A 26,555-nucleotide genomic window follows, 5' to 3' on the forward strand; every position below is an offset into this window, starting at 1 on the left:
AAAAACTATACAAGGGCAAATTTAGCTTTTGGTTTGAGCTTTCTGGTTTTAATTTTGTAACACATTCCCCAACTCCTCCTTCATTCAAAGAGCAGGTCAAACTTGGAATAACTTCATGTCACCACACGTACAGAAAATTTTTCAAAGTTCTGAAAGGAAAATTAATTCTCTTTAAAGACGTACAAGGTATTCCTACAGGATTCTCACTCTTGGGTCTCCAATATAAATCATGCAGGAAAGTCTGCTAATTCTTACATTTTTGGCCTTCTGAGCCACCTCTAAGATGGCTCAAGAGCAATGTCCTTCTAAGCATGCTTCATCCCTGTCAAGGTTCCTCCCCCACTCTGAACTCTAGGGTACAGATGTGGGGACCTGCATGAAAAACCTCCTAAGCTTATCTTTACCAGCTTAGGTCAAAACTTCCCCAAGGTACAAAATATTACCCCCGTTATCCTTGGAATGGCCGCTACCACCACCAAACTAATACTGGTTACTGGGGAAGAGCTGTTTGGACGCGTCCTTCCCCCCAAAATACTTCCCAAAACCTTGCACCCCACTTCCTGGACAAGGTTTGGTAAAAAGCCTCACCAATTTGCCTAGGTGACTACAGACCCAGACCCTTGGATCTTAAGAACACTGAACAATCCTCCCAACACTTGCACCCCACCTTTCCTGGGAAATGTTGGATAAAAAGCCTCACCAATTTGCATAGGTGACCACAGACCCAAACCCTTGGATCTGAGAACAATGAAAAAGCATTCAGTGTTTTACAAGAAGACTTTTAATAAAAAATAGAAGTAAATAGAAATAAAGAAATCCCCCCTGTAAAATCAGGATGGTATATATCTTACAGGGTAATTAGATTCAAAAACATAGAGAACCCCTCTAGGCAAAACCTTAAGTTACAAAAAAGATACACAGACAGAAATAGTTATTCTATTCAGCACAATTCTTTTCTCAGCCATTTAAAGAAATCATAATCTAACACATACCTAGCTAGATTACTTACTAAAAGTTCTAAGACTCCATTCCTGTTCTGTCCCCGGCCAAGACGACTACAGACAGACACAGACCCTTTGTTTCTCTCCCTCCTCCCAGCTTTTGAAAGTATCTTGTCTCCTCATTGGTCATTTTGGTCAGGTGCCAGCGAGGTTACCTTTAGCTTCTTAACCCTTTACAGGTGAGAGGAGCTTTCCCCTGGCCAGGAGGGATTTCAAAGGGGTTTACCCTTCCCTTTATATTTATGACAATCCCCATGTATTTCACTGGATCCAACAGTTCAACACTTCAACAGTTTCTTTCAAGAGTGGCAAACAAGACCTCCCTAAAGTTGAATTATATACAAAACACTGATTTTATATATCTATATAGCTCCCATTACTCTAGTATCTGAGCGCTTCACAATCTTTAATATATTTATATTCACAAAACATCGGATGTAGGGAAGTATTAACACCATTTTATGGAGGGGAAACTGAGGCACAAAGGAACTAAATGATTCACCTGTGGTTACACAGGAAGTCTGTGGCAGAGCATGGAACAGAACTCCGGTCTCCAGATTAAATATTTGTATTTGATACATGTAGTCAACCATTTTCTTCCCTAAAACACTCTCATGGAAGAATTCTTCTTTTGGAAAGGAAGCAGATTGAGGGATGTCCTAATAATGATAAACTAAACATCTCCCTTGACGGTATGAACTGAAGCAAGACCAATAGATAAACATATGGAGCAGGGCTTCAATGACTACTTTGTGTGTCCCCATAATTTAAATATCTTTTTATAGCAGAAAATAGAAGCTGCCTTGATTAAGGACTAACAGAACCCTGACATTTTCCTTAAGACCCAGGCCAGCTATATCACTGCACTGAGAAATGCCATCAGGCAGTAATTTTAATATGGTCCTCTAGCAATATTACCAGGGAAAGATGTCCAAAAAAAGTTGAATAGTGCTTCTAGGGATCGTCATCTTCTCAAAGTAAAACTTTAATGGTTTTTCAGTATGAAAGGATGGGGCTGTCCTCCAGCCAATTGAGGATGCAGGCATGGGAAAGTGTAAACAAACATAACAGAAAGCTTGAGTGGAATAAAACAAAACTAGGGAGCAGTAAGTTACACTCAAACAAGTGAAGACATTTGAACTGTCTGTGATTGCAATTAGAGTGCTTCTCGTGGGCATGCTTGCACTCTGCTGCAGATGGTTTGCAGTCACAACTGTAAGACCCACTTGTAGACACCACCTGAGATATTGGAGTCTGAGACCTGCTTGTGGATACCAGATGTACCCAGGTGCACCGGGTTTGGACTTAAGTTGTCACAAAGTAGATTCTTGGGTTGGAATGAAGTGAAGTGTCCTAACACTGAGCCACTAAACAAAATTCTTAGCACACTAAGACTATTATTGGTGCTGGCCATCCAAACTTTAAAAAAAATTGTTTGGCCAAAAAAACCCAAACATTAAAGCTTTCACCTTTTCACATGCAAATTTAGCATCTGTACCTGTACAAATTAAGACAAGATGTAGCAATATACTACAATCTGCTGCATTTCAAAAATAAAGTAACAACGTCAAAGAAAATCCCTAGTCAAATCAAAGCCATTCACTGAAAAAGTCAAAAATTACAGCCATTTCAGCTAATTCAATCTAACATATACATATCACTCAAGGTATTGCCTATGTCTCTCAAAGTTATCCAAGAGACACCACCTACCAATGTGGAAATAAAGGTGGTGCTTTTAAGATGCAGAGAGACTGCACTTAGATTTCTAAGTTTCAGAATCAGAAGCCTATACAGTTTTAGCTGCAGATATCAGTGGCAGTTGAAGAGGAAGGACCAAGTACCTTTCAGCTCATTACTTTTTTTCCATAGTAAAGTATGCACTGTGTAATTATGTCTTTTCATATTAAATGTGATGTGCAGAAAACCATGTATTGAATTATTCTGAACACAAGACGACAATGAAAATACTTCATTGCACAATATGCACTCAAAACTTAATGCGTTTAACTAGTGCCTGATGATTCCATCCTTCTAAGTGACTTAAGCCTCTACATCCAAAAGAAAGAATAAGGTTCTGGGTCCACTCTCCCTCCTAGCATCTGTAATCTATGTGGTGTTGAAAGCTCAGCGTGATCTTAGAAGAATTACATGGATTGGTCATTTGGGTAGTAATGTGAATCACAGACCATAGACTTGATTTAGCCAGGGAAGGGAAGTGGCTGCATGGATCAAGTGGAGAATGGGGCCCATTCAGAGCACACTTTTTTGTGTTGAAGTCTAACATTTGCAGGAGTCAATCCACCTAGAAAATTCTGCCTGATCAAATGAGCAGCTATGTAAAGGTGTCCCTGTTCAAATGCTCATAGTATGCATCTACTTTTATGGAAAAATTTTCTACTGGCATGCTTTTTTCCTTCTTCTTCATTTGGTTCAATGAGATTTATGCCTGATTTTTATTTATTTATATATATTACACACACAGGTCTGCTTGAAAACTAGCCTACGCATAAGGTTCTGATGCTGGCTATTTACCAGCTGAATCAACTGGGTGTTCCGGCGAACCACAGCATCTAGATGAGTGATCCCCAAACTTTTTCTGTCGCCCTCTCCCTGCCACACCAGTAATGGAATCTATCAGAGCAATGGTTTGGGGCCAAGCCACAGTTCAGGGCCAGGATCGCAGACCAGCGCTAGAGCAGAGCTGGGGGCAGAGCAGGGCTGGGTGGTACTCCCTCCCTGAACACTATGGGGGCTGGCCCAGGCCCCGCTGTGCCTCCCTGAACATTCCTTCATGCCCCCTAGGGGCATTCTCAATATATACAAACATTAACCAGTTTAATTTTCCAAAAATAGTTAGTTTTTAAATCTCTACAACCAGAAAATAGAGACTCTAAGTTTTCAGAAAAAAGTTCTACTTCACTGAGTTAACATTTTTTTTTTTAAAGTTACAAGGGCAATGGGAGGTAAAAACTGAACTTAGGATAGGAGTTTAGTTGCACCTTTAAATACGAAGAAATTGTCTCTCCACAATATTTCAAGACATTATCAAGGAAATGCATTTCATAACATAATTATATACTGTATAAAAATATTGGTTTTAACAGTTTAAATTTTTCTCAAGTTTAGTAAGTGCCATCTTGCTCTTTTATTATTGGAGAGGGTAAACAATAGCTTTCAATTGCTTTTTTCTATACCAGACATTTTATGTACCTACGTCATCTCTCCTCATTAGATGTGTTATGGGGGATGAGATTGCTAAGGTATTGTACCTAAAAACAATTATCTCTGCATAATATATTGATATCAGACTGAATGTTTCTTATCCTATTAAGGAAACTTGCCTTTTTGATAGGAAAAATTCCAGAGAAGTCAGAAAAATCAGTTTACATAGGGACATTAATACCAAAAGTCTTTTTTCTAATGAAAGGCACCACACTGACAGCTCTGGATATTGAAGTCTTCTAAATACAATTAAGTTATTTTTATTGCCAGCTCATAATTTATCATCTAAGACTATCCATGTGAATTTAAGGAGCTGGCTGGGTGTGGTGTTAGATAACAACTCTTGGTTTCTACTTTGGCATTTATTAGTGGAAGCTTGTTTCAGGGTGGACTATCTAAAAGAAAATCAAAACAATTAAAATAAATTAATCATGATTTAAATTACCGAGCAGGGAACATTGATTTAAGTAACCGATTTTAATCTTGCTTTGCATTTGTACGTTTTAGCTATTTTCCGAAAGAAAAAGTTGAGTCTCATTCATTGGTAACCATTTCAAACATGCTTATTTGCAACTAAATGTAGTTTTTACACCAAATTCAGTAATTTCTTACTAACCAGAAGGATATACTCTATACACATTTATTTAAGCAATTACATAGCTTAACATATATTTGAATTTGAATTTTTTAAACAAGTTAGTAGATGGTGATTTTTTATTTACTATATGATTAATTTTTACTTATGATTTCTGTCAAGTTCTATTTGGATTGAAATTGGAAATCAAAGAAAAATGCACAACAGCATTTAGTTTATTTATTAAATATAATTACCTTAAAAAGGTGCCAGACACAAGAAACAAGTTTAATCAAAATAAGTTTTGCATTTAGAACTCACTGATTTATTAAACAAAGAAAATATCTGCAGTTAGTGAATTAAAGTAATTGTTTCTAGTCACCATATCCTTCAAGATTTTAGAACCAGCAGATCTCATCCTCTTATGCCTACTTTTTATTCACATTTGAAGAGGAAAACAAGCTTTCCTGCTTTTTCATTCCCAACCAGTTTTTCAACTCTGAATGAACTACTCATTGAACTGAACTGAAAAATATTCTCTGCACTGGCAGTTACTGCTGTCAAACTCTGGTTCCAGGTGCTTGGCCCATGACTTCCCCAGTTCAGTGGTTTGACTTTCTTGAAAAATTTCAGCACCAAACATACTATTTAATGTTTTAAGTGATGTTAATAGATTATAGTAAATTTATGTGTAATTTAACATATGTGAAATTATGACAACCTATTTAAAAAGTAAAAATTATTTTTATTTAAATTTTTAAAATCCTTTTTTTAAAAATCACTGATTTTTATCCACCCTGGCTTGTTTACATTACTATGCAGTGTTGTTCAAATTACTCTCAGTACTATGTTAGTGCTTGTCCCTAGCAGCCTGCAAGTTTTTTGTGATGTGGCAGCTGCCTGATAAAACTCATTCAAGACTGACATTTCTATTATACTTTCCAATAGAGGCATCCCAAAACAAGTATGGCTCTATCTTGCTGCATCTACGTTGGAGGTGGAATGTAGCAACTATTTAACAGTGCCCAATACTACTCCACAACAATTCAAGGAAAGAGAGAATACGGTATCAACACGGCTTACACAACCAGTGTTAGGAAAAAAGATTATGAGTAAGGCTATGATTCTGTCACAGAGGTCACAGATTTGGTGATTTTAAGAGATGTCCTCGAGTTCTTGAAAATTCCAATAACAGCATTAGAATTTATAAAAAATGAGAAATCACTTATTTCCTTTAACATCTGCAGTACAAGTGTTGAAAATAGCATTTTGCGAACCATTGTTGCCGGGGCCAACATTAGCGAGTAACAAGCAGGGCACTACTGGGTAACAAGTTAAGTTACAGGCAGTGGGGCTCAGGCTTTGGCTTTGAGAATCACGGAAAGCTCTGTTAGTAAATGACCATTTTACCCTCTAACAATTAATCTTGTCAGTAGATCTTGTCAAAATTATATAAGGTTTAATAGGCAATATAAAAGCTTCTGTATTGATTTAGTGAAAACTGCATTAGTATGTGTACACTTCTGTGATTTACTGTTTATTGCCCATATCCTGTCTGTGACTTTTAATAAAAATACCCGTGGCAAAATCATGGTCTTAATCACGATAACCACAGTGGTCAGTACCTACATTTTTATCTTTCATCCAAAAAAACTGCACCATCAGAATTTCTGGGGGGTTTTGTTGATGAAGCAGCTGCCTGACAAAAGGCCTTAAATAATGACTGACATCTGAAGACTTGGACAAGTGGACTGTGATGGTAGCGTGGGGAGAAAAATCCTCTTGCAGAGTGGTCTGCATCACTGGTACAAATAGAGAGAGAAGAGTACCATCTATTGTCACCATCCTTGTATTCTGCAGCACATATGTTTTTCCTCTGAGATTTCCCATCCAGTACTGAAGAGGTGCAATTGACTTCTTCCCTTGAGAGATCTACCATGAGTACAGACCACTGTATAAGAGGTGCAGGTATTTGCTTAGGGAACCCACCTAAGGATATGTTCCAAGGCACAGATAATATCTAGTTGAGTTTTTTTCATTAGCATAGTTATTAGTTATCAGACTGAAAGTGCGTCCATTACAACCTGAGCAAATTAAATAAGATGAGAAACCTGACTGATATAGTTATAAGAATCAGCTGCGAAGTCAAAGTAGCAACCATACCCAAAAAAACCTGAAAATGTTAGCAACTGATGTTGTTACTAATAAATGGGGTGTTACAGTAGCTCTGCTAAAATACTCACATATTTTGCCTCAAATTTCTTGGCCAGCATTTCCACCTCATACCGCTCACGTTGTTCATCATTAAATGGATCTTCTGAGTGGGCAGGTTTCTTCTGAGAGAAGAGAGGTAGAAATTACACTTTAGTTCATAACTCTTTTGCTGGCATATCTGAAATCAGGCATATTCCAAGGTACAGTATACCCATTTGCCCAAGTAATTATCCTACCTGGCAAGTCTCAGCATTTAGCAGAAATGGGAGAACTGTGGTTTGAGGAGCAACAAAAGGAAGAATTACCTCCAAGAATTACAACTTCCTTATTGTTTATCAACATCTTTGTGATGTGATATTTTGGGATGATAAAAAGATGAACTTGGTATATTTTCAGCATGGAAGCAATGCAAAAGAACTATGACACTCAAAGCATAGCCAAAAATGGAAAAGAGGGTAATTCCCTTTGCATTCTCTCACCATCTCCTCCTGGCTCCTCCGAACAATAAGGAGTCACAGTACATACTGTCCACATCCAGTTGTGAGCTGGAGCCAGTTTGCACGAAGCGGTGGTTAAATTTTGAAGCCGGTTTAGAACCAGTTGTTAAAGGGGTGGGCAAACTCCCTCCTGTCTGGCCCGCCTGAGCTCTCAGCTGGGGAGGCTCCCCTGAAAATCCCTTTTGAATTTTTACTCACCCGGCGGTGCTCTCGGTCTTCGGCAGCACTTCAGCGGCAGGCCCTTCACTCACTCCGGGTCTTCGGCAGCACATCCTTCAGTGCTGCCAAAGACCCCAAGCAAGTGAAGGACCTGCCACCGAAGTGCCACCGAAGACCCGGAGCGACTGAAGGAACCAGTTCTTCAGCTTTTGGCAGCTCATCACTGTCCGCATCTGCTGCTATGGCAGCCACAGGGACGTTGCAAACTAGAGATTATGACTTCACTGTACAAATAAGCAGGAAAGAGGTACTGGTTTCAAAAAAGCCATTTTCACCGAGCTGTGGAGATACTGACATAAGGACAGGGCGGGGGGGGGGGGGAAGAGGAGAGGAGTGGAGACAAGAATATAAGGATTTTTGTTTGGGAGTAAGGGATAGCAAAGGAAGCCGGATTACTTTCCTCAGACAAGATTTCATCAATAGAATGGGGGAGTTGTAACAAAAAATACTAAAATGGTCCACAAAATGTTTTTTCGGGCTAATGCAATCATTAATGGATGCCAACTAATTTTACTGAGCCTGGCCTTTCTATCCTAGTTTTATTTTAGCATTTCAGGATAAGAAAATTAGTGACATTCTAAACTTACAGAAAGATAAGTGCCTTCTCTAATTAGGACATGGAAGACCAAACTAGGACCAAATAGCTACAATTCTAGCACAACGAAGGATTGTGAACTGTTATCTTATTCAATGTGATAGGGCCACGGTGAAGTAGGTCTGCAAGGCCCACATTTCTAAAGTTCACAGGGCTTTTGAACCAAGTGCTTAGAGAAGAGGTAGAAGAAATTACTTATCTGGTATTGATACCATTCTGTAATGGTATCAAAAATTTACTGCAGGGCTAACTAAACTAAACCCCTTGGTCACCTTCATTCCTAAATGGAAAAATCATGATCTATACTTAAGTTAGAGAACATATCTTATACTTTAAATGTTACATGAAGACAAAACATTGGCAGCAGAGGTAACAACTTAACAAGCACAATCTTGCACTGGCATATCTCAGCCTTTTATTTCTAGGTTAATTTCCCTCCTGTTGGGACCCCTAAAAGCCACACTAGATTGTAATATCACCTTTGTTAGTTAATACCTCAGACTTCTTAACATTTAAGGACAACTACTACTGCAACTTACCAAGACATCCTGCTAATCACACACAACAATCTTTCATACTTAGGGTTAGTACAGCACATCTTGTCAGCGCTAAACTAAAAGCCTTGACAAATTAATTTCTCTATCTATCCAGAGGAAAAACAGAGCAAGGGCTGCATATATTTCTTCCATGTAAACCCACCATCTGTTTCTTTCTCAGGGTGGGAAACCCATCTCTAGGCCAGAAAGAGGAATTCACTCTTCATGGCCATTACATTTTTGGACTCTTTGCTTAGTATGCCAACAAGGGGTCAATTATTATAGTGACATTTAAAAGTTATAACTTCCTTTGGAAATATGTATGAGAAAACTGAAATGCCCTTCCACTTCTTGCAGTAATCTTCTGTCTCTTGGGGATTCCTCTCAGGCTATTCCAATTCTATCAGACACCGTAAGATGGAAAGGCGTATTCCCTATCTTGTTACGCAACACCAAACTTTCACTGGGAACAGTTATGGTGAAATTCAGCAACTCCTTATACGCAAGTGGACAGCAAACAAAAGCTTTCAAAAACTAATCTTCCTTGTGCAATAGTAATGTGTAAAACTCAACAAGTTTATATAAAGACCTTATTTTAAAATCTGATATATTGCTAAAAATTATGCTGAATTCTAAAAGATAAAACTACTACTTATAAAAAAAAAAAAGAGAGAGAGAGAGAAATACACTGCTAATAACAACGTTAATCTCTGCTGAAAAGGAAGAAACAGGCCCAAAGAGATTCTATTGAAACAGCCATAAAGGATAAGGGTGTTAGTTCTTAAGCCTCATTTTAATAAGGATATTTTCCTCATTGCATTAACTGGCAAAATGTTAGTGTGGCTCTTCTAGATGACAAATATAATCAGTTCTGTTTTAACATCATGAAAGCCATTTCCCTGATATTTTAGTTTGCTTTGAAAAATTACATCTGTGATATATACAGAAAAGTGAGAAGTATCAGACTGAAAGACAGCAGGGCCAAAAGAGATTACTATCACCCCAAGGCCTATGGCCCCTGTATCTTGCAGGGCTATCCTCTTGTCTCATATCTCTTTGCTTTAAGTGAAAAATTCAATACTAGTAGCTATGGAGTCACAATTGCGCCTCTATAATATAACAACTGTTTTCCCCCTTTGTTGTTATCCTCATTTAACTGAGCAGACTTTCACTCCTGTCTTTACCTTAACACTTCTTTTTTAAGCCTCTACTGTTCAACAGTTTCAAAAGAGGAAGGTTTCAGAGTAGCAGCCGTGTTAATCTGTATCCGCAAAAAGAACAGGAGTACTCATGGCACCTTAGAGGCTAACAAATTTGAGCATAAGCTTTCATGAGCTACAGCCCACTTCATCAGATGCATAGAATGGAACATATAGTAAGAAGAGTGTTAGAGTGTTAAAGGAATTGGCGGATGTGATTGCAGAGCCATTGGCCATTATCTTTGAAAACTCATGGCGATCGGGGGAAGTCCCTGAAGACTGGAAAAAGGCTAATGTAGCGCCAATCCTTAAAAAAGGGAAGGAGGAGGATCCTGGGAACTACAGGCTGGTCAGCTTCACCTCAGTCCCTGGAAAAAAAACATGGAGCAGGTCCTCAAGGAATCAATTCTGAAGCACTTAGAGGAGAGGAAAGTGATCAAGAAGAGTCAGCATGGATTCACCAAGGGAAAGTCATGCCTGACTAATCTAATTGCCTTCTATGATGAGATAATTGGTTCTGTGGATGAGGGGAAAGCAGTGGACGTGTTATTCCTCAACTTTAGCAAAGCTTTTGACACGGTCTCCCACAGTATTCTTGCAAGCAAGTTAAAGAAGTATGGGCTCGATGGATGCACTACAAGGTGGGTAGAAAGCTGGCTAGATTGTCAGGCTCAACGGGTAGTGACCAATGGCTCCATGTCTAGTTGGCAGCCGGTATCTAGCGGAGTGTCCCAAGGGTCAGTCCTGGGGCCAGTTTTGTTCAATATCTTCATAAATGATCTGGAGGATGGTGTGGATTGCACCCTCAGCAAGTTTGCCGATGACACTAAACTGGGAGGAGAGGTAGATATGCTGGAGGGTAGAGATAGGATACAGAGGGACCTAGACAAATTGGAGGATTGGGCCAAAAGAAAGCTGATGAGGTTCAACAAGGACAAGTGCAGAGCCCTGCACTTCGGATGGAAGAATCCAATGCACCACTACAGACTAGGGACCAAATGGCTCGGCAGCAGTTCTGCAGAAAAGGACCTAGGGGTTACAGTGGACGAGAAGCTGGATAGGACTCAACAGTGTGCCCTTGTTGCCAAGAAGGCCAATGGCATTTTGGGGTGTATAAGTAGGGGCATTGCCAGCAGGTCGAGGGACGTGATCGTTCCCCTCTATTTGACACTGGTGAGGCCTCATCTGGAGTACTGTGTCCAGTTTTGGGCCCCACACTACAAGAAGGATGTGGAGAAATTGGAGAGAGTCCAGCAAAGGGCAACAAAAATGATTAGGGATCTGGAACACGTGACTTATGAGGAGAGGCTGAGGGAACTGGGATTGTTTAGTCTACGGAAGAGAAGAATGAGGGGGGATTTGATAGCTGCTTTCAACTACCTGAAAGGGGGTTCCAAAGAGGATGGCTCTAGACTATTCTCAGTGATAGCAGATGATAGGACAAGGAGTAATGGTCTCAAGTTGCAGTGGGGGAGATTTAGGTTGGATATTAGGAAAAACTTTTTCACTAAGAGGGTGGTGAAACACTTGAATGCGCTACCTAGGGAGGTGGTGGAATCCCCTTCCTTGGAAGTTTCTAAGGTCAGGCTTGACAAAGCCCTGGCTGGGATGATTTAGTTGGGATTGGTCCTGCTCTGGGCAGGGGGTTGGACTAGATGGCCTCCAGAGGTCCCTTCCAACTCTGTTATTCTATGATTCTAAGATATATATATATATATATATATATATATATATATATATATATATATATATATATATATATATACACACATATACACACACACACACATAGAGAACATGAAAAGGTGGAGTAAGAGGCTAATTTATTGAGATGAGCTATTATCAGCAGGAAAAAAATATCTGCTGCTAAAACTCATCTTAAGTAATTAGCCTCTTACTCCACCTTTTCATGCGCTCTCTCTCTCTCTCTAGAGAGAGAATCTTCTTACTATATGTTTCATTCTATGCATCTGATGAAGTAGGCTGTAGCCCACAAAAGCTTATGCTCAAATAAATTTGTTAGTCTCTAAGGTACCACAAGTATTCCTGTTCTTTTTCCAAAAGGATGGAGGTTCTTTAATGGAAAAAATCTCACCATTTGATGGTTTCACACTGTTCAGGGGAGAGAAGACATCATGATCTATTATTATAAAGCAGGACTCTGCAGGGAATTGATAAACAGCACTGATTTCTAAGCGCATGTATAATTCTTGTCTTTTCCGATACCCAACGTGAAACATGTTCCTTTTCATCCCAGTGGTACTAAAATCCACTAACCTGCCAATATTTTTTAAACTAGTCTACATGTGAAAGTTTTACTGGTATAACTATCAGTGAGGGGCATTATTTTTTTAAACCATTATAGGTATACCAGTACTACCCCAGGGTGGACTCAGACTAGTATAGCTTATTCCCATTCCCTTAGAGGAACATCTATACTGATTTAATGCACCTTTAAACTAGTATATCCATATGCACACAGGCAGAAGTTTACACTTTAACTATACTGGCATAGTTAAAGCAATATGGTTATTTTAGTGTAGGCAAGACCCTTGTCAGCACAATCACTAACAATGGTCAAAACTCGTAATTCATACTCTCTTGCTTTCAAAGAGGGAAAAGAGATGTGGAAAGGAAGTATATGAGATTATCACCTACCAGCCAGATATGAATATTAGATGTTATCAGAATTAAGTATATTAAGACCTTCAGGAGAAACTGGGCTAAAGAAAAGTTGGGAAGAAGTTAACCTCCACAAACACAAAACTCTGAACATTTAACATCAATTTCCAACCCCCTCTCCCAACACTCCTTAATGTTCATACCAGAACAGTGAACAAAGATGACAACTGTAATATTCCATACAGCCCCATATGCAGTATACAGTTTTCCAGCAAAGTGCAGACCAGCCATTTAAGTAGCCTGAACTGGCACTGTATTCTCACAGTAGCTACTGTGAGGGATCTCACTTTGGAAAGCAGATCCCACAGAAATAATTAGGAATGAAGTTGTTTATTTTCTGTTATCCCTCTATATTTCAAGGAGAAAGTGATGCTATTCCTTCCAAACAGAGCAGAAGATCAAGGGGGGGGTGAGAAAGTAAGGTTGCAGTACCACCTTCTTGAAAGGCTTTGAAGGAGAGCCCGGGGCTTATCTACCCAATGCTCTGGTTTTCCAAGTCTAGTGGTGCTACAGACAACAGCATTTAAGCCTTTTGAAATCAATATATCCACCATAACCAGAATGATGTCAGCTACCCCCTTTCATCACCCCACCCCCCCAAAAAAGAGAAAACATACCCCAGAATTTTCTATATATTAAAAGAAAGAAAAGCAATAATTACAGGAGTCCTCTAGCGACTTCACTACTGCCAGAATATTATACAAAAAAATGCTCAGATATTATGGTGATGGGCAGCACTCAAGAACTGATAAGAATAAGATCGCCCTAGAGTATCTACTTTAGCATTGCGCCACATGCTGGTCTCTAGTGAGCAGCAGGTGCTGCCTAGCTCCCATAAAGATGTATCCACAAGCTTTTTTGTAATCCACTCCCCAGTGCCAAAGGGGAAGCTTTTCTTGGGGAGTTCAGGGGCCTAGCCCACCAGTTGTGGGGTGTCCCCTCCAGAATTCAGGGTTTTTTCCCACTAGGTGAAGTTTTCAGCAGTTCTAACAATCCAAATAAGCCTGAGTCTACAGACACATGCCTCCAGTACTGCTACTGCTAACACTGTACTTTTGCCAAGCCAAGACCCTGGCACAGCTCTGACTCAGTTTCATCCTGCTGGTCAAAACCTTGCAGACAACTGTGACCTGACAGGAGCGGTCAGTTTCACTCCGCAGCTGTTTGGAAGAGCTCACAACTGCTGGAAAGGCAACACTTGACCCACTCACAGGGCAGAAAGACCTGGGAGAGACATGTAGTAATAGCAAGGCCTCCCCCACGCACTGGGGCAGCATACTGGAGCCCAAGGAGGGGCTCGTGCCGCAGACACCAGCCAGCAAGTGCGGAGATGGAGCCCCGCCGTCCGCACAAGGCACAGGGCAGAGGAGCAGGGCAACTGGGCTCCTCAGCAGCGCGCTGCCCGATCCATCTCCGGCGGGGCCCGCCCCCAGGCTAAAAGTCGCTCAGCAACAACCGCCTTATCTGCGCCGCCGGGGCCGAGAGGCTGCGGGCGCGGCCGGCTCTGAGCCGGGCGGGGAGAGTGAGCAGGCCCCGCTCCGAGGGCGGGGGCGAGGGGGGGGCCGTGCGGTGGGCGCTGTGCGCAGGTCCCCGGGGCGGAGTTGGGGTCCCGTACCCGCGGTTCCCCGCACAGCAGCAGCTCGGGGTAGCTGAACTCCACGCAGCTCTCCTCGGTTGGGTCCTTCAGCACCACCTCCAGGCGGACCGTCTGGCGAGGCGGTGGCGCCTCCTGCGGCGGCGGCGGCTCCTGCCGGCTGCTCTCGCGCTGCTGCTGGGGCTGTTGCTGCGGCGGCGGCGGCGGCTCCGGCCGTGGGGGCTCGCGCTGCTGCTCAGGCCGGCTGGTCTCACGCGGCGGTTCCGGCCGGGGGCTGGTCTCGCGCGGCAGCTGAACCTGTGGCTCCGCCCGGGAGAGCTCGTGCTGCGGGTCGGGCGGCGGCACCCCCTCGCGCCCTAGCAATAGCTGCTGCTCCGGCTCGCGGCCCCCGGGCTCGCGCTCTAGGGACGGGCTCTCGCCCTCTCGTCGCCTCACGGGTGCCAGACTAATGAACGGCACCCGACGCGGCTCCGCCATCCTCCGACCCCCACCCCCCCCCGTTCACCGGCCCCCCGCCTCACCCGTACGGCGACACTCCCCCGCCGGCTCCTCCTCCCTCCCCCCCCGATCGGAGCTGCCCCCTACGTTCTCGCTGCTACCACCGCCGCCATTTTGGAGCCCCCCCACATAAATAGAAGCAGGCCGCTAAGCCGCGCATGCGCAAGACGACATGGGCCACGGGCGAACCGCCCCACGTCGCTGTTGTTATTGCTCATTGACTGCTACGTCACGGCAGCCCCAGCGCCCACACGCTGCTGCTGACGCCAGCTCCCGCCCACAGTTGCCTTGGAAATACGCACGCTGCCTGCGGCACGGCTCTTAAAGGGCCAGGAGCGCGGAGGTCACGGCGCGGGGGAGTCGCATAGAGCCAGCGGGACGGCGGGGGCGCCTCGGTGCGAGGCCTGCGTGGGGCACGGACCTTGGCCGCACCGTGGCCCCCATGGCGGGGCTGCAGCGCGTAACGCTAGGCCCGGCTGCCGGGCGCGCCGCCAGAGGCGTCCCCTCACCCCCCCCCCTTCCCCAGCGGGGCCCGTCAGGTGCGGGTGCGTGTGACGCGGCTGGTCCTGAGTCCTGACCCGCTTCACTCAGCTGCCCGGATTGGGCCTTCCTCACGGCGCCACCAGCGGAGCTCTCCCCCCGGGACCCAGCGAGCGCCGGCCCCGTTGGGGACTGCACACTTTGGTGTAGTAAAATCCTTCTCCTGCTACAGGAGCGCCGGCCCCAGGCCTACCCCTTGCGCAAGCCGGCCAGGAGGGCTCAGCTGTCATCTTTGAAGGCAAAACAGGAAAGTATCCCGCTGTAGAGGAAAGGCAGGAGAGAATGAGACCAATATGGCTGCAGCAGGAGCTCTTTAATAACCGGAAAATCAAAAAAGAATCTTACAAAAAGTGGAAACCTGGACAGATTGCCAGGAGTACAAAAGACTAGCATGTGGATGTCGGGATAAAACAGAAAGGCTAAGACACAGCACAGAGTTACAGCTAGCACGGGACATAAAAAGTAATAAGAAGTGAGCCTAAACTACATTAGGAGAAAGAGGAAGGAAAGTGAAAGGCCTTACTTCACTGGAGAGGCCTGTGAATAATGGATGACGCCATCACTGAGAAGGCTGAGGTGTTTAATACCTTTTTTCCCAGTCTTCACTGAAAAGGTTATGACTAGATGTTTAACACAATGTTAACAATAAGAGAAAAGGAACACAAACCAGAAGAGGAAAATAACAGGTTGAAATATTATGATAAATTAGATGTATTCAAATTGTCTGGGCCTGATGAAATCCACCTCAGATTTACTTAAGGAACTGTGTGAACCAATCTTGGAACCATTAGTTATCTTCAAGATCTGACTGAGTACTCCTATCTTTCCCCTTTTTTGTCCTCCCCTTTTGTAAATTAATAACAAAAGGAGAGGGTAAAAAGAGGGAAGATATGCCCACTTATGTTGCAAATTTAACACCAATAATTTGGGCTTGAATAGGGACCGGGAGTGGCTGGCTCATTACAAAAGCAGCTTTGCCTCTACTGGGATTGACACCTCCTCATCTGTTATTGGGAGTGGACTACATCCATCCTGATCGAATTGGCCCTGTCAACATTGGTTCTCCACTTTTGAGGTAACTCCCTTCTCTTCATGTGCCAGAATATTTATGTCCGCATCTGTAATTTTCACTCCATGCATCTGAAGAAGTGGGGTTTTTACCCACAAAAGCTTATGCTCAAATAAATCTGTTAGTCTTTAAGGTGCCACCAGACTCCTTGTTGTTAATGTTGAGAACATTAATCAAGGAACCAAAGGACGTGAAGAGAATGAATTCTTTCATTGGCTATATACCAGTGCTAGGAGCCTGGGCAAAATAAGTAGACTTGGAATTCCTCATTTATGAGCCTAAGTTTGATATAGTTAATATTACTGAAACTTGATGACATGAGTTGCACAACTGGAATGTTAAAAATCAATAGCTATAACCTAGTTAGAGATCAAGTGGGCAAAAGGGGAACAGGAATGGCACTCCCTCAGGAAGGGCATTGCCTGGTTCTGAGTTACTGATAACTTGAAAGAAAATTATCTTAAATGCTTGGGGCTTGCTGTCCAAACAGATAAAGCACACAATGGTACCTGCTACAGACTACCAATTCACACTAGGGAACAAGATGACTAACTCCTGATGAACCTCTCTATAGTGAGTAGGGGAAAAAGCTATGTGACCCTGGGTTACCAGTTTGAGTGTTAGCAGTCTCCTTTTGTCAGTGCTAAAACATCCTTGCATGAGGAACAAATTTTTAATAATTGGCTCTTCAATCTTGCAGAGAATGGTATAACAAGATCCAATGGCTGGAAGTTGAAGCTAGCCAAATTCAGACTAAATTTTTTAACAGTCAGAGGAATTAACCATTGGAACAATTACCAAGGTTCATGGTGGATTCTCCATCACTGGCAAGTTTTAAATCAAGATTGGATGTTTTTCTAAAAGGTCTGTTCTAGGAATTTTTTGGGGAAGTTCTATGGCTTGTATTATACATGAGGTCAGACAAGATTATCATAATGTTCCCTTCTGGCCTTGGAAGCTATGAAAACTCATGGAGCATGCATGAGAGCCTAGAGAACTGGAGAAGAGCAAACAAAATACCTATCTTTAAAAAAGGAACAAAGAGGACCCAGGGAATTATAAACCAGTCAGCCTGTCTTTGATACCTCAGAAAGATACTGGAACAAATTATAAACTAATCAATTTTGATAAGTACTTGTTAACATGGATTTATTAAGAACAAAGCATGCCAAACCTACTTAATTTCCTTCTTTGACAGGGTCAGTTGCCAAGTGGATGGGGGCCGGGGGGAAATACTATGTGTAAATATATTTTGATTTTAGTAGGGCTTTTGACACAATCTTACATGACAGTCTAATAAACAAACTAAGAAAATGTGGTCTAGATGAAATTACTATAAAGTGGGTGCAAAACTCGTTGCAAAACTGTACTCAGAGTACATAAACCTGGAAATCCTGGATGCCCCATCATCTCAGCCATTGGCATCCTGACGGCAGGATTGTCTGGCTATGAAGACTCCCTCCTCAGGCCATATGCTATCAGCACTCCTAGCTATCTTTGAGACACCACTGACTTCCTGAGGAAACTACAATCCAGCGGTGATCTTCCTGAAAACACCATCCTAGCCACTATGAATGTAGAAGCCCTCTACACCAACATTCCACACAAAGATGACTACAAGCCATCAGGAACAGTAGCCCCAATAATGTCATGGCAAACCTGGTGGCTGCACTTTGTGATTTTGTCCTCACCCATAACTGTTTCACTTTTGGGGACAATGTATACCTTGAAGTCAACGGCACTGCTATGGGTACCTGCATGGCCCCACAGTATGCCAACATTTTTATGGCTGACTTAGAACAATGCTTCCTCAGCTCTCGTCCCCTAATGCCCCTACTCTACTTGCGCTACACTGATGACATCTTCATCATCTGGACCCATGGAAAAGAAGCCCTTGAGGAATTCCACCATGATTTCAACAATTTCCATCCCACAATCAACCTCAGCCTGAACCAGTCCACACAAGAGATCCACTTCCTGGACACTACGGTGCTAATAAGCGATGGTCACATAAACACCACCCTATACCGGAAACCTACTGAGTGCTATTCCTACCTACATGCCTCCAGTTTTCATCCAGATCACACCACACGATCCATTGTCTACAGCCAAGCTCTACGATACAACCACATTTGCTCCAACCCCTCAGACAGAGACAAACACCTACAAGATCTCTATCAAGCATTCTTACAACTACAATACCCACCTGCTGAAGTGAAGAAACCGATTGACAGAGCCAGAATAGTACCCAGAAGTCACCTACTACAGGACAGGCCCAACAAAGAAAATAACAGAACGCCACTAGCCATCACCTTCAGCCCCCAACTAAAACCTCTCCAATGCATCATCAAGGATCTACAACCTATCCTGAAGGACGACCCATCACTCTCACAGATCTTGGGAGACAGGCCAGTCCTTGCTTACAGACAGCCCCCCAACCTGAAGCAAATACCAGCAACCACACACCACACAACAGAACCACTAACCCAGGAACCTATCTTTGCAACAGATCCCGTTGCCAACTGTGTCCACATATCTATTCAGGGGACACCATCACAGGGCCTAATCACATCAGCCACAATATCAGAGGCTCGTTCACCTGCACATCTACCAATGTGATATATGCCATCACGTGCCAACAATGCCCCTCTGCCATGTACATTGGTCAAACTGGACAGTGTCTTCGTAAAAGAATAAATGGACACAAATCAGACGTCAAGAATTATAACATTCAAAAAGCAGTTGGAGAACACTTCAGTCTCTCCAGTCACTCGATTACAGACCTAAAAGTGGCAATACTTCAACTAAAAAACTTCAAAAACCGACTCCAACGAGAGACTGCTGAATTGGAATTAATTTGCAAACTGGATACAATTAACTTAGGCTTGAATAGAGACTGGGAGTGGATGGGTCATTACACAAAGTAAAACTATTTCCCCATGTTTATCCCCCCCTCCCCCCACCGTTCCTCAGACATTCTTGTCAACTGCTGGAAATGGCCCACTTTGATTATCGCTACAAAAGGTCATCCCCGTCCCCCCCAAGCTGGTAATAGCTCATCTTAAGTGATCACTCTGGTTACAGTGTGTATGGTAACACCCATGGTTTCATGTTCTCTATGTACATAAATCTCCCCACTGTATTTTCCACTGAATGTATCCAATGAAGTGAGCTGTAGCTCATGAAAGCTTATGCTCAGATAAATTTGTTAGTCTCTAAGGTGCCACAAGTACTCTTTTTCTTTGTACTCAGAGTAGTTATCAATGGTTTGCTGTCAAACTGGAGGGACATATCTACTAGGGTTCCACAAGAGTCTGTCCTGTGTCTAGAATTAATCAGTATGTTTATTAAATACTGAGATGATGGAATGGAGAGTTTGCTTATCACATTTTTGAATGACACTCAACTGGGAGGGGTTACAAGCACTTTGGAGGACAGAATTAGAAGTCAAAAGGACCTGGATATATTGGAGAATTGATCTGAAATTAACAAGATAAATTTCAGTAAAGGCAAGTGCAGAGTTCTACACTGAGGAAGGAAAAAATCAAAATGAGCAAATACAAAATGGGAAATAATTGGGAAAGCAGCAACACTGAAGGAGAAGATCTCATAGTTATAGCGGATCACAAATTATTACTCGTATTCAATGTGATGCAGTTTCAGAAAAGGCAAATATTCTGTATCTTGTGTAGTAACAGGAATGTTGTGTGTAAAACATGGGAGGTAGTGGGAGGTTCCGTTTTATGTGGCATTGGTGATGCCTCAGATGGTGGATTGTGTCCAGTTTGGGGTACAACACTTTAGGAAAGTTGTAGACAAGAGAGTTCAGAGGAGAACAACAAAAAAGATAAAAAGTCTTGACCTATGAGGAAAGGTTAAAAAAACGGGGTATGTTTAGTCTTGAGAAATGAAGACTGGGGGGTGACCTGATAACAGTCTTCAAATATGTTAAGGGCTATCACAGAGAAGATGGTGATCAATTATTCTCCATGTCCATTGAAGGTAGGACAAGAACTAATGTGCTTAGCCTGCAGCATGGGACCCTTGGGTTAGATATTAGGAAAAACTTTCTAACTATAAGGATAGTTAAGTACTGGACTAGCTTATCAAGGGGGCTGTGGAATCCCCATCATTGGAGGTTTTTAAGAACAGGTTAGACAAACATCTGTCAGGGATGGTCTAGGCATAGTTGGTCTTGCCTCAGTGTGTTGGGATGGAGTGGATGACCTCTCAAGGTTTCCTGCAGTTCTGCATTTATATGATCCTGATAGCTGTTGAGCTCTGCTGGTATAAGGAGGTAAGCAAGAGCCTGGAATAGTATGGAAATAAAGCAAGGAAAAGAGTCCCTTATTATAGGACGGGGGTGGGAAATCCTGGCAGCCTTGGTGGGGACATATAAGTATGCCAAAACAAAACAAGCCAAATCCCACGAGTCCTTTCAAATTACTAACAAGGAGCAAAGCATGAAAATATCTTGTGTCCATACAATTCCTGCCCAGAACTTTTTGCACCTTCATTGTCACCATCACTTAGATACTGACATATCCTGGAAAGGGAAAGCCAGGGCCCAGGAGATAGATACAGAGTTGTAGTAAGAATTACTTTTAAAAGCTTGCCAGGTTGGCGATCAGAGAAAGGGGAGTAGGAGTCTGAAATATAGATTTTAAGAGACAATCAGCCATACACCTTTTCAGCGTTGTGCAACATATGATGTGTTCTTATTCTGGATAAATGGGGACAGGGTCGCTTGTCCTGTGTTTTGAAGATGAATATTGTGAAGAATGAATTTAGTTCTCAGTTTCCCATGTCCTCCTGCTCAGCCCACCTCATAGTCTTTCAGTTGCATAGATTAGCATTGTTTTTTCTCTCATCTGAATTCAAGTAGCCTGGTCAAAGATAGTGCAAATCATACTTCTTTACTTGAAAGTGTAAGCCGTTGCTTTGTTTCTGAGTAGAAAGAAGCAATAGGAAAAACACTGCTGATGGACTGTAACTCTGAGAAATGTAGGTTTTCCCTTTGAAGCTTGGCAATCTTTGGCCAGTGTTCCTATCCAAGTGGACTTCTCAGCCCTGAAAATTTGCAGCTTTCATCAAGGTTTTGGTAAAAGCAAGTTGTGTTTGGACTCCGGCACTACAATGAATAAACCATATGATCTGTAAAATCACTTTCCCTCTATGGTTTTCTTGAAACTTGAATCTGATGGGGTCAAATGGCATTGCTGTACTCCAGCAGTTCCCAAACTGTGGGTCGGAACCCCAAAGTGGCAAGTGGTTGGCAAGGGCTGGTATTAGCCTTGCTGGGGCCCAGGACTGAAGCCCGAGCTCTACTGCCTGGGGCCGAAGCCCTAGGGCTTGAGCCCTGAGTATGGGGGGAGCCCTCAGGTAACAGACCTCCCACCTGGCGCTGAAGCCCTTGGGATTCAACTCTTGTCCCACCGCTCCCCACCACCAAGAGCGGTGGAACTCTGGCTTTGGTTTTGCCCCCCCCCGCCCCCCACCAGGGGTGGCAGGGCTTGGGTGGGCTCAGGTTTCAGTCCCCGCTCTTGGGGTCATGTAGCAATTTTTGTTCTCAGAAGTGGGTGATGGTGCAATGAAGTTTGAGAACCCCTGCTCTATTCTCTGGACTAGCATAGGAAACCATCACATCAAGATCTACTGACCCTGCCTGATTGAAATTTTAGGGCTCCTTAGGTTCTGTGAGATTAAATTCCATATTTCACCGAACCTTATTGAGGGAAGAACTTGGTGTTCAGGTAACTGGTCTTGTGTGGGATCCATGGAACTTTGAGCAAGCTGCTGTGAACCCCTTTTGCTGAATACTTGTTTTCAATTTGACAAGGATGTGAGAGCCAATAGAAGCTTGTTTTTATTTAGAAAAAGGCACACGTGTTAAGATATAGATATTCAGGCCTGTCTGTAAAGGCCTATACTCTTAAGAATTTAGGTGTATTCTTACCACTTGGCTAGTTATAGAGGTATAAAAGAAAGAATCAAAATCACTGTCTGCCGGTGTAAGAGCCTTCTCTTACTGTGACAGTCTGAGGCCCTGTTCTTAGGCTAAGGCCTTTGGCTAAGCAAGAGAGGCAGCCATAAGCTGGGAAGCGACCGGTCACATCCTCACATTCCAACCTAGTCACATTGAAATAAGGTGCTATTGGGCTGTTAGGAATACAATCCTGTCCTGATAATGCCTATCGCCTCCAGAGAAAGGGAAGTGCCTAGAAAATGTAAAAGGAAACTTAGTTTGATAGCATCCTGTCTGGCAAGAACTCACTTATCAATAGCTGGGATGTAAAATCCTCACTTCTGTATTGTTTTATCATTATAGTTCCCACTTTGCTATTGTTTGTCTGTATAATCTGTGTCTGGTTCTGTGATTGTTCCTGTCTGCTGTATAATTAATTTTGCTGGGTGTAAACTAATTAAGGTGGTGGGATATAATTGGTTACAGAATCATGTTACAATATGTTAGGATTGGTTAGTTAAATTTCAGTAAAATGATCGGTTAAGATATAGCTAAGCAGAACTCAAGTTTTACTATATAGTCTGCAGTCAGTCAGGAAGTGGGTGTGGGTATGTGGGGGGGAAATGGGAACAGGGAGTGGGGGTGGGGAAATTGGAATCATGTTTTGCTAAAGGGGGAAATGGGAACAGGGGAGTGGGGGTGGGGAAATTGGAATCATGTTTTGCTAAAGGGGGAAATGGGAACAGGGGAATGGGGGTGGGGAAATTGGAACCGTGTTTAGCTAAAGGGGGAAATGGGAACAGGGACACAGGTAAGCCTCCGTGGTGTAAGAGCTGGGAAGGGGGACACTAAGGAAGGAAACTGGAATCATGCCTGCTGGAAGTTCACCTCAATAAACATCGAATTGTTTGCACCTTTGGACTTCGGGTATTGTTGCTCTCTGTTCATGCGAGAAGGACCAGGGAAGTAAGTAGGTGAATGAATAAGCCCCCTAACAACATGGATACTATCCTCTAGGTTGAGCAAGGTCACAATTTGTAATGCAAGTTTGAAGGCGCCCTTAGGAGGCTACCTACTGTAAAACTAAGTTGATAGGAAGGCAGAGAAATCACTGGTAAACTGGCTATCTAGATTCTTGACATTAAGAGAAGTGACAAATGCAGAACAGCTCAAATTTTTATTCGATACATGGTAGCTGGAAAACTACCTTGAATTTGTGTTCAATGTGGAGGTTGGGTGTAGAGTCATATTTGAATACACACTCTGGCCAGATTTTGTGTACAGAGTCTGAATGTCTATTTCTTTGACAGGAGAAAACAGGAAATAGTGTTGATGGTAAGTGATTGGACTACAGAAAAGTTAGAGGAAGTTACTTCTTGTAAATAGTCTCAAACAACCACTTGTTCTGAATTATGCCATTCCAGACCTTAATGAAAGTAGCAGTCTTCTACCTGCGAGGTTCTGGCAGGCAGAGGCACCAACTTCCTGAGTTCTCAGGTGGTGCTCGACCCCCCCCCCCACCTCTTCCCGCCCCCACCTTGCCTCTTCCTGCCCCTGCTCCTCCCCCAGTGTCTCCTGCATGCTGCTGAACAGCTGATCACCGGCAGGCAGGAGGCCCTGGGGGAAAAGGTGGGAGGAGCTGGTCAGCAGGGCCCACTAGCAAGCGGGAGGCACTGTGGGGAAAGGGGAGTAGCTGACTGGTGGGGCTGCCAATGGGTGCTGAGCACCCACTACTTTTTTTCCATGGGTGCTCCGGCGCACCCACACAGTCAGAACCTATGCCACAGGTCTTCCTGGTTGTGTTTTTTCCTTTTCTTGACTTGCATTACATGATAAGCTTACTGTTATTTGTTGTACACGTCTAATTTAAATTGTGAGCTTGCAGCAACATATTTCCTTATTCCTTTGGCACTAGATACTTGTAATCTTAGGTCTGGATATTTCTTTGGATTTAAATTGAAGTTACCAAGAACAAGTCAATTTATCTGATAAGGAGACAGGTTTCAGAGTGGTAGCCGTGTTAGTCTGTATCAGCAAAAAAAAAGAAAACTGAGGCATACTTGTGGCACCTTAGAGACTAACAAATTTATTTGGGTATAAGCTTTCATGGGCTAAAACCCACTTCATTGGATGCATGCAGTGGAAAATACAGTAGGAAGATTCTCCAACAAAAAAACTTCAAAAACAGACTCCAACAAGAAACTGCAGAATTGGAATTAATTTGTAAACTGGACCCTATTAAATTAGGCTTGAATAAATACTGAGAGTGGATGGGTCATTACCAGGGGTGAAAGTAAGTCTAGGGCCTTACCGGTATGGGCCTGGGCTGGGCTGGGGCCAGCTCTGGCCCCCGGAAGGGGTGGGGCCTCAGGTGGAAGGGGCAGGGCTGGGGGTCAGAGTCAGCCCCGGCCCACCGTGTACCAGCAAGTGCTTCCTTCCCGCTCCCCGGGGTAACAACGGCAGCCGGGGGCTCTGGCAGCGGTTTAAAGGGCCCCGGGCGGTAGCGGCAGCCAGAGCCCTGGGCCCTTTAAATCATCCCCAGAGCTCCGCCACCGCTTCCCCAGGGCTCCAGCTGCAGGGCTCCGGGGATGGGGCTCCGGCCGCCACTACCTCCCCGAGCCCTTTAAATCATCCCTGGAGCCCTGGGGAAGCAGCGGTGGGGCTCTGGGGCCATTTAAAGGACCTAGGGCTCCGCTGCCGCTACCGCCCCGGGCCCTTTAAATCGCCGCCCCAGGGCTCCGGCAGTAATTTAAAGGGCCAGAGGCTCCAGCTGCTGCTGGGAGCCGCAGGCCCTTTAAATTGCACCTGGGGAAGCCGATCCATCCCGGTATGGCACATGGGCTCTTGCCGGTACGCCGTACCGGGGCGTACCGGCTTACTTTCACCTCTGGTCATTACACAAAGTAAAAACTATTTCCCCATGCTAATCTTTCCCCTACTGTTACTCACACCTTCTTGTCAACTGTTTGAAATGGGCCATCCTGATTATCACTACAAAAGTTTTTTTTCTCCTGCTGATAATAGCCCACCTTAATTGATTAGTCTCGTTACAGTTGGTATGGCAACACCCATTTTTTCATGTTCTCTGTGTATATATCTCTTCCTACTGTATTTTCCACTGCATGCATCCAATGAAGTAGGTTTTAGCCCATGAAAGCTTAAGCCCAGATATATTTTTTAGTCTCTAAAGTGCCACAAGTACGCCTCATTTTTTTTTTTGCTGATAAGGAGAGTAGTCTCTTGTATAAATAGGACTTCTGTTTTGGGGGGTTTAATCATTTCATTTTTCAGGGTTTATTTTTTAGCAATTTTTGAGTTTTATGAAGATGTCCAAAAATTGGGGTTTTTTGGGGCTCTTTGTACATATGGTAATGAGTCATGCATATTATTACTTATTTCAGTATCATATACTGTAATGAGTAATCTCTTTGAGATGTTCCTTAGTGAACTTTAGTATAGTGCTTTAGTGCATACCAGCAGGGCCTATGTAGACCAATTAATATGCAACACATTAGTGCACGTTAGAAATCTCACCTCCATAGTGCACCATTTCCAGAGTTTATTGGATAAACACCAATTTCTTTTTTAATTGGGAGGGTTTTGTGGGGCAAACCTAAAGCCAGAAGCCTTATGTATAAGCCTAAGGTGAAAATTCTTCTCTTGTCTTTTAGATTGTCTGAAGGTTTTTCAGATTAATAGTTTCATTCACGGATTTATCCAGAGAATCACCTAAGAATATTGCACCAGCAGAGAGCCCAGAAGTGGTGAGATATGGTATATCTAGTACAGAAATTGAAGAGAAGACACATGGCAGCAGATGCAAGAAGAGTGGTCACTGGAATCAGTTGTTGCATGAAATATAAACAGAGCACAACTCTTTAAAGCAATTTAAACATTTTTGTTGTTGTTGTTCTTTAGAGATTTGTTTGCACCAGCAGGATATTCTGGCGGTTTACCATACAACAAAGTAGTTTGGAAAGAGGAAGTGGAAGCCTCTCTCAAAGTGAGTTGTGAGTTTTCTGTTTTGTCATCCACTCTATTCTTTGGAGTCAAATTCCTGTTGTGGGATACATTTTCTTTGCAAGTTTCAAGATAAACATTCATTGTAGGGACATAAACTATAAACAACAAGTGTAGTAAATGTACATGT

At 43.2% G+C, this 26,555-nt stretch overlaps 2 protein-coding genes across 4 annotated transcripts in view; one reads left to right on the forward strand and one right to left on the reverse strand.

The window, feature by feature from the left end:
* Positions 1-14,816, reverse strand: part of UBN2 (ubinuclein 2) — a gene marked incomplete at its 5' end in the record, with an annotated part of 101,717 nt that extends 86,901 nt beyond the window's left edge. The window contains 2 exons of one of the 2 annotated variants that reach the window (XM_084629500.1): positions 7,041-7,133; positions 14,355-14,816. In XM_084629500.1, the coding sequence (XP_084485626.1) occupies positions 7,041-7,133; positions 14,355-14,810 (549 nt within the window). The remainder of the gene's footprint in view (positions 1-7,040; positions 7,134-14,354) is intronic. The other variant, XM_084629499.1, reaches the window with a different exon arrangement.
* A 290-nt stretch (positions 14,817-15,106) lies between these two features.
* LOC311515352 (uncharacterized protein) lies at positions 15,107-26,298 on the forward strand. Of its 2 annotated transcripts, none has more exons than XR_014710115.1 (2): positions 15,107-19,488; positions 26,077-26,298. XR_014710115.1 is itself a non-coding variant. In XM_084618339.1 (2 exons), exon 2 carries the CDS (start codon positions 18,091-18,093, stop codon positions 19,057-19,059), a length of 969 nt encoding a protein of 322 aa, XP_084474465.1. In that variant the 5' UTR covers positions 15,107-15,947; positions 17,141-18,090; the 3' UTR covers positions 19,060-19,808. The 2 variants fall into 2 exon arrangements, 1 of the variants encoding a protein (XP_084474465.1); XM_084618339.1 differs by lacking the exon at positions 26,077-26,298 and having other exon boundaries at positions 15,107-15,947; positions 17,141-19,808.
* The last annotated feature ends 257 nt before the right edge of the window (positions 26,299-26,555 follow it).

Source organism: Lepidochelys olivacea (assembly GCF_965140295.1).
Source record: "Lepidochelys olivacea isolate rLepOli2 genome assembly, chromosome: 1".
Taxonomy (NCBI): Eukaryota; Metazoa; Chordata; order Testudines; family Cheloniidae; genus Lepidochelys; species Lepidochelys olivacea.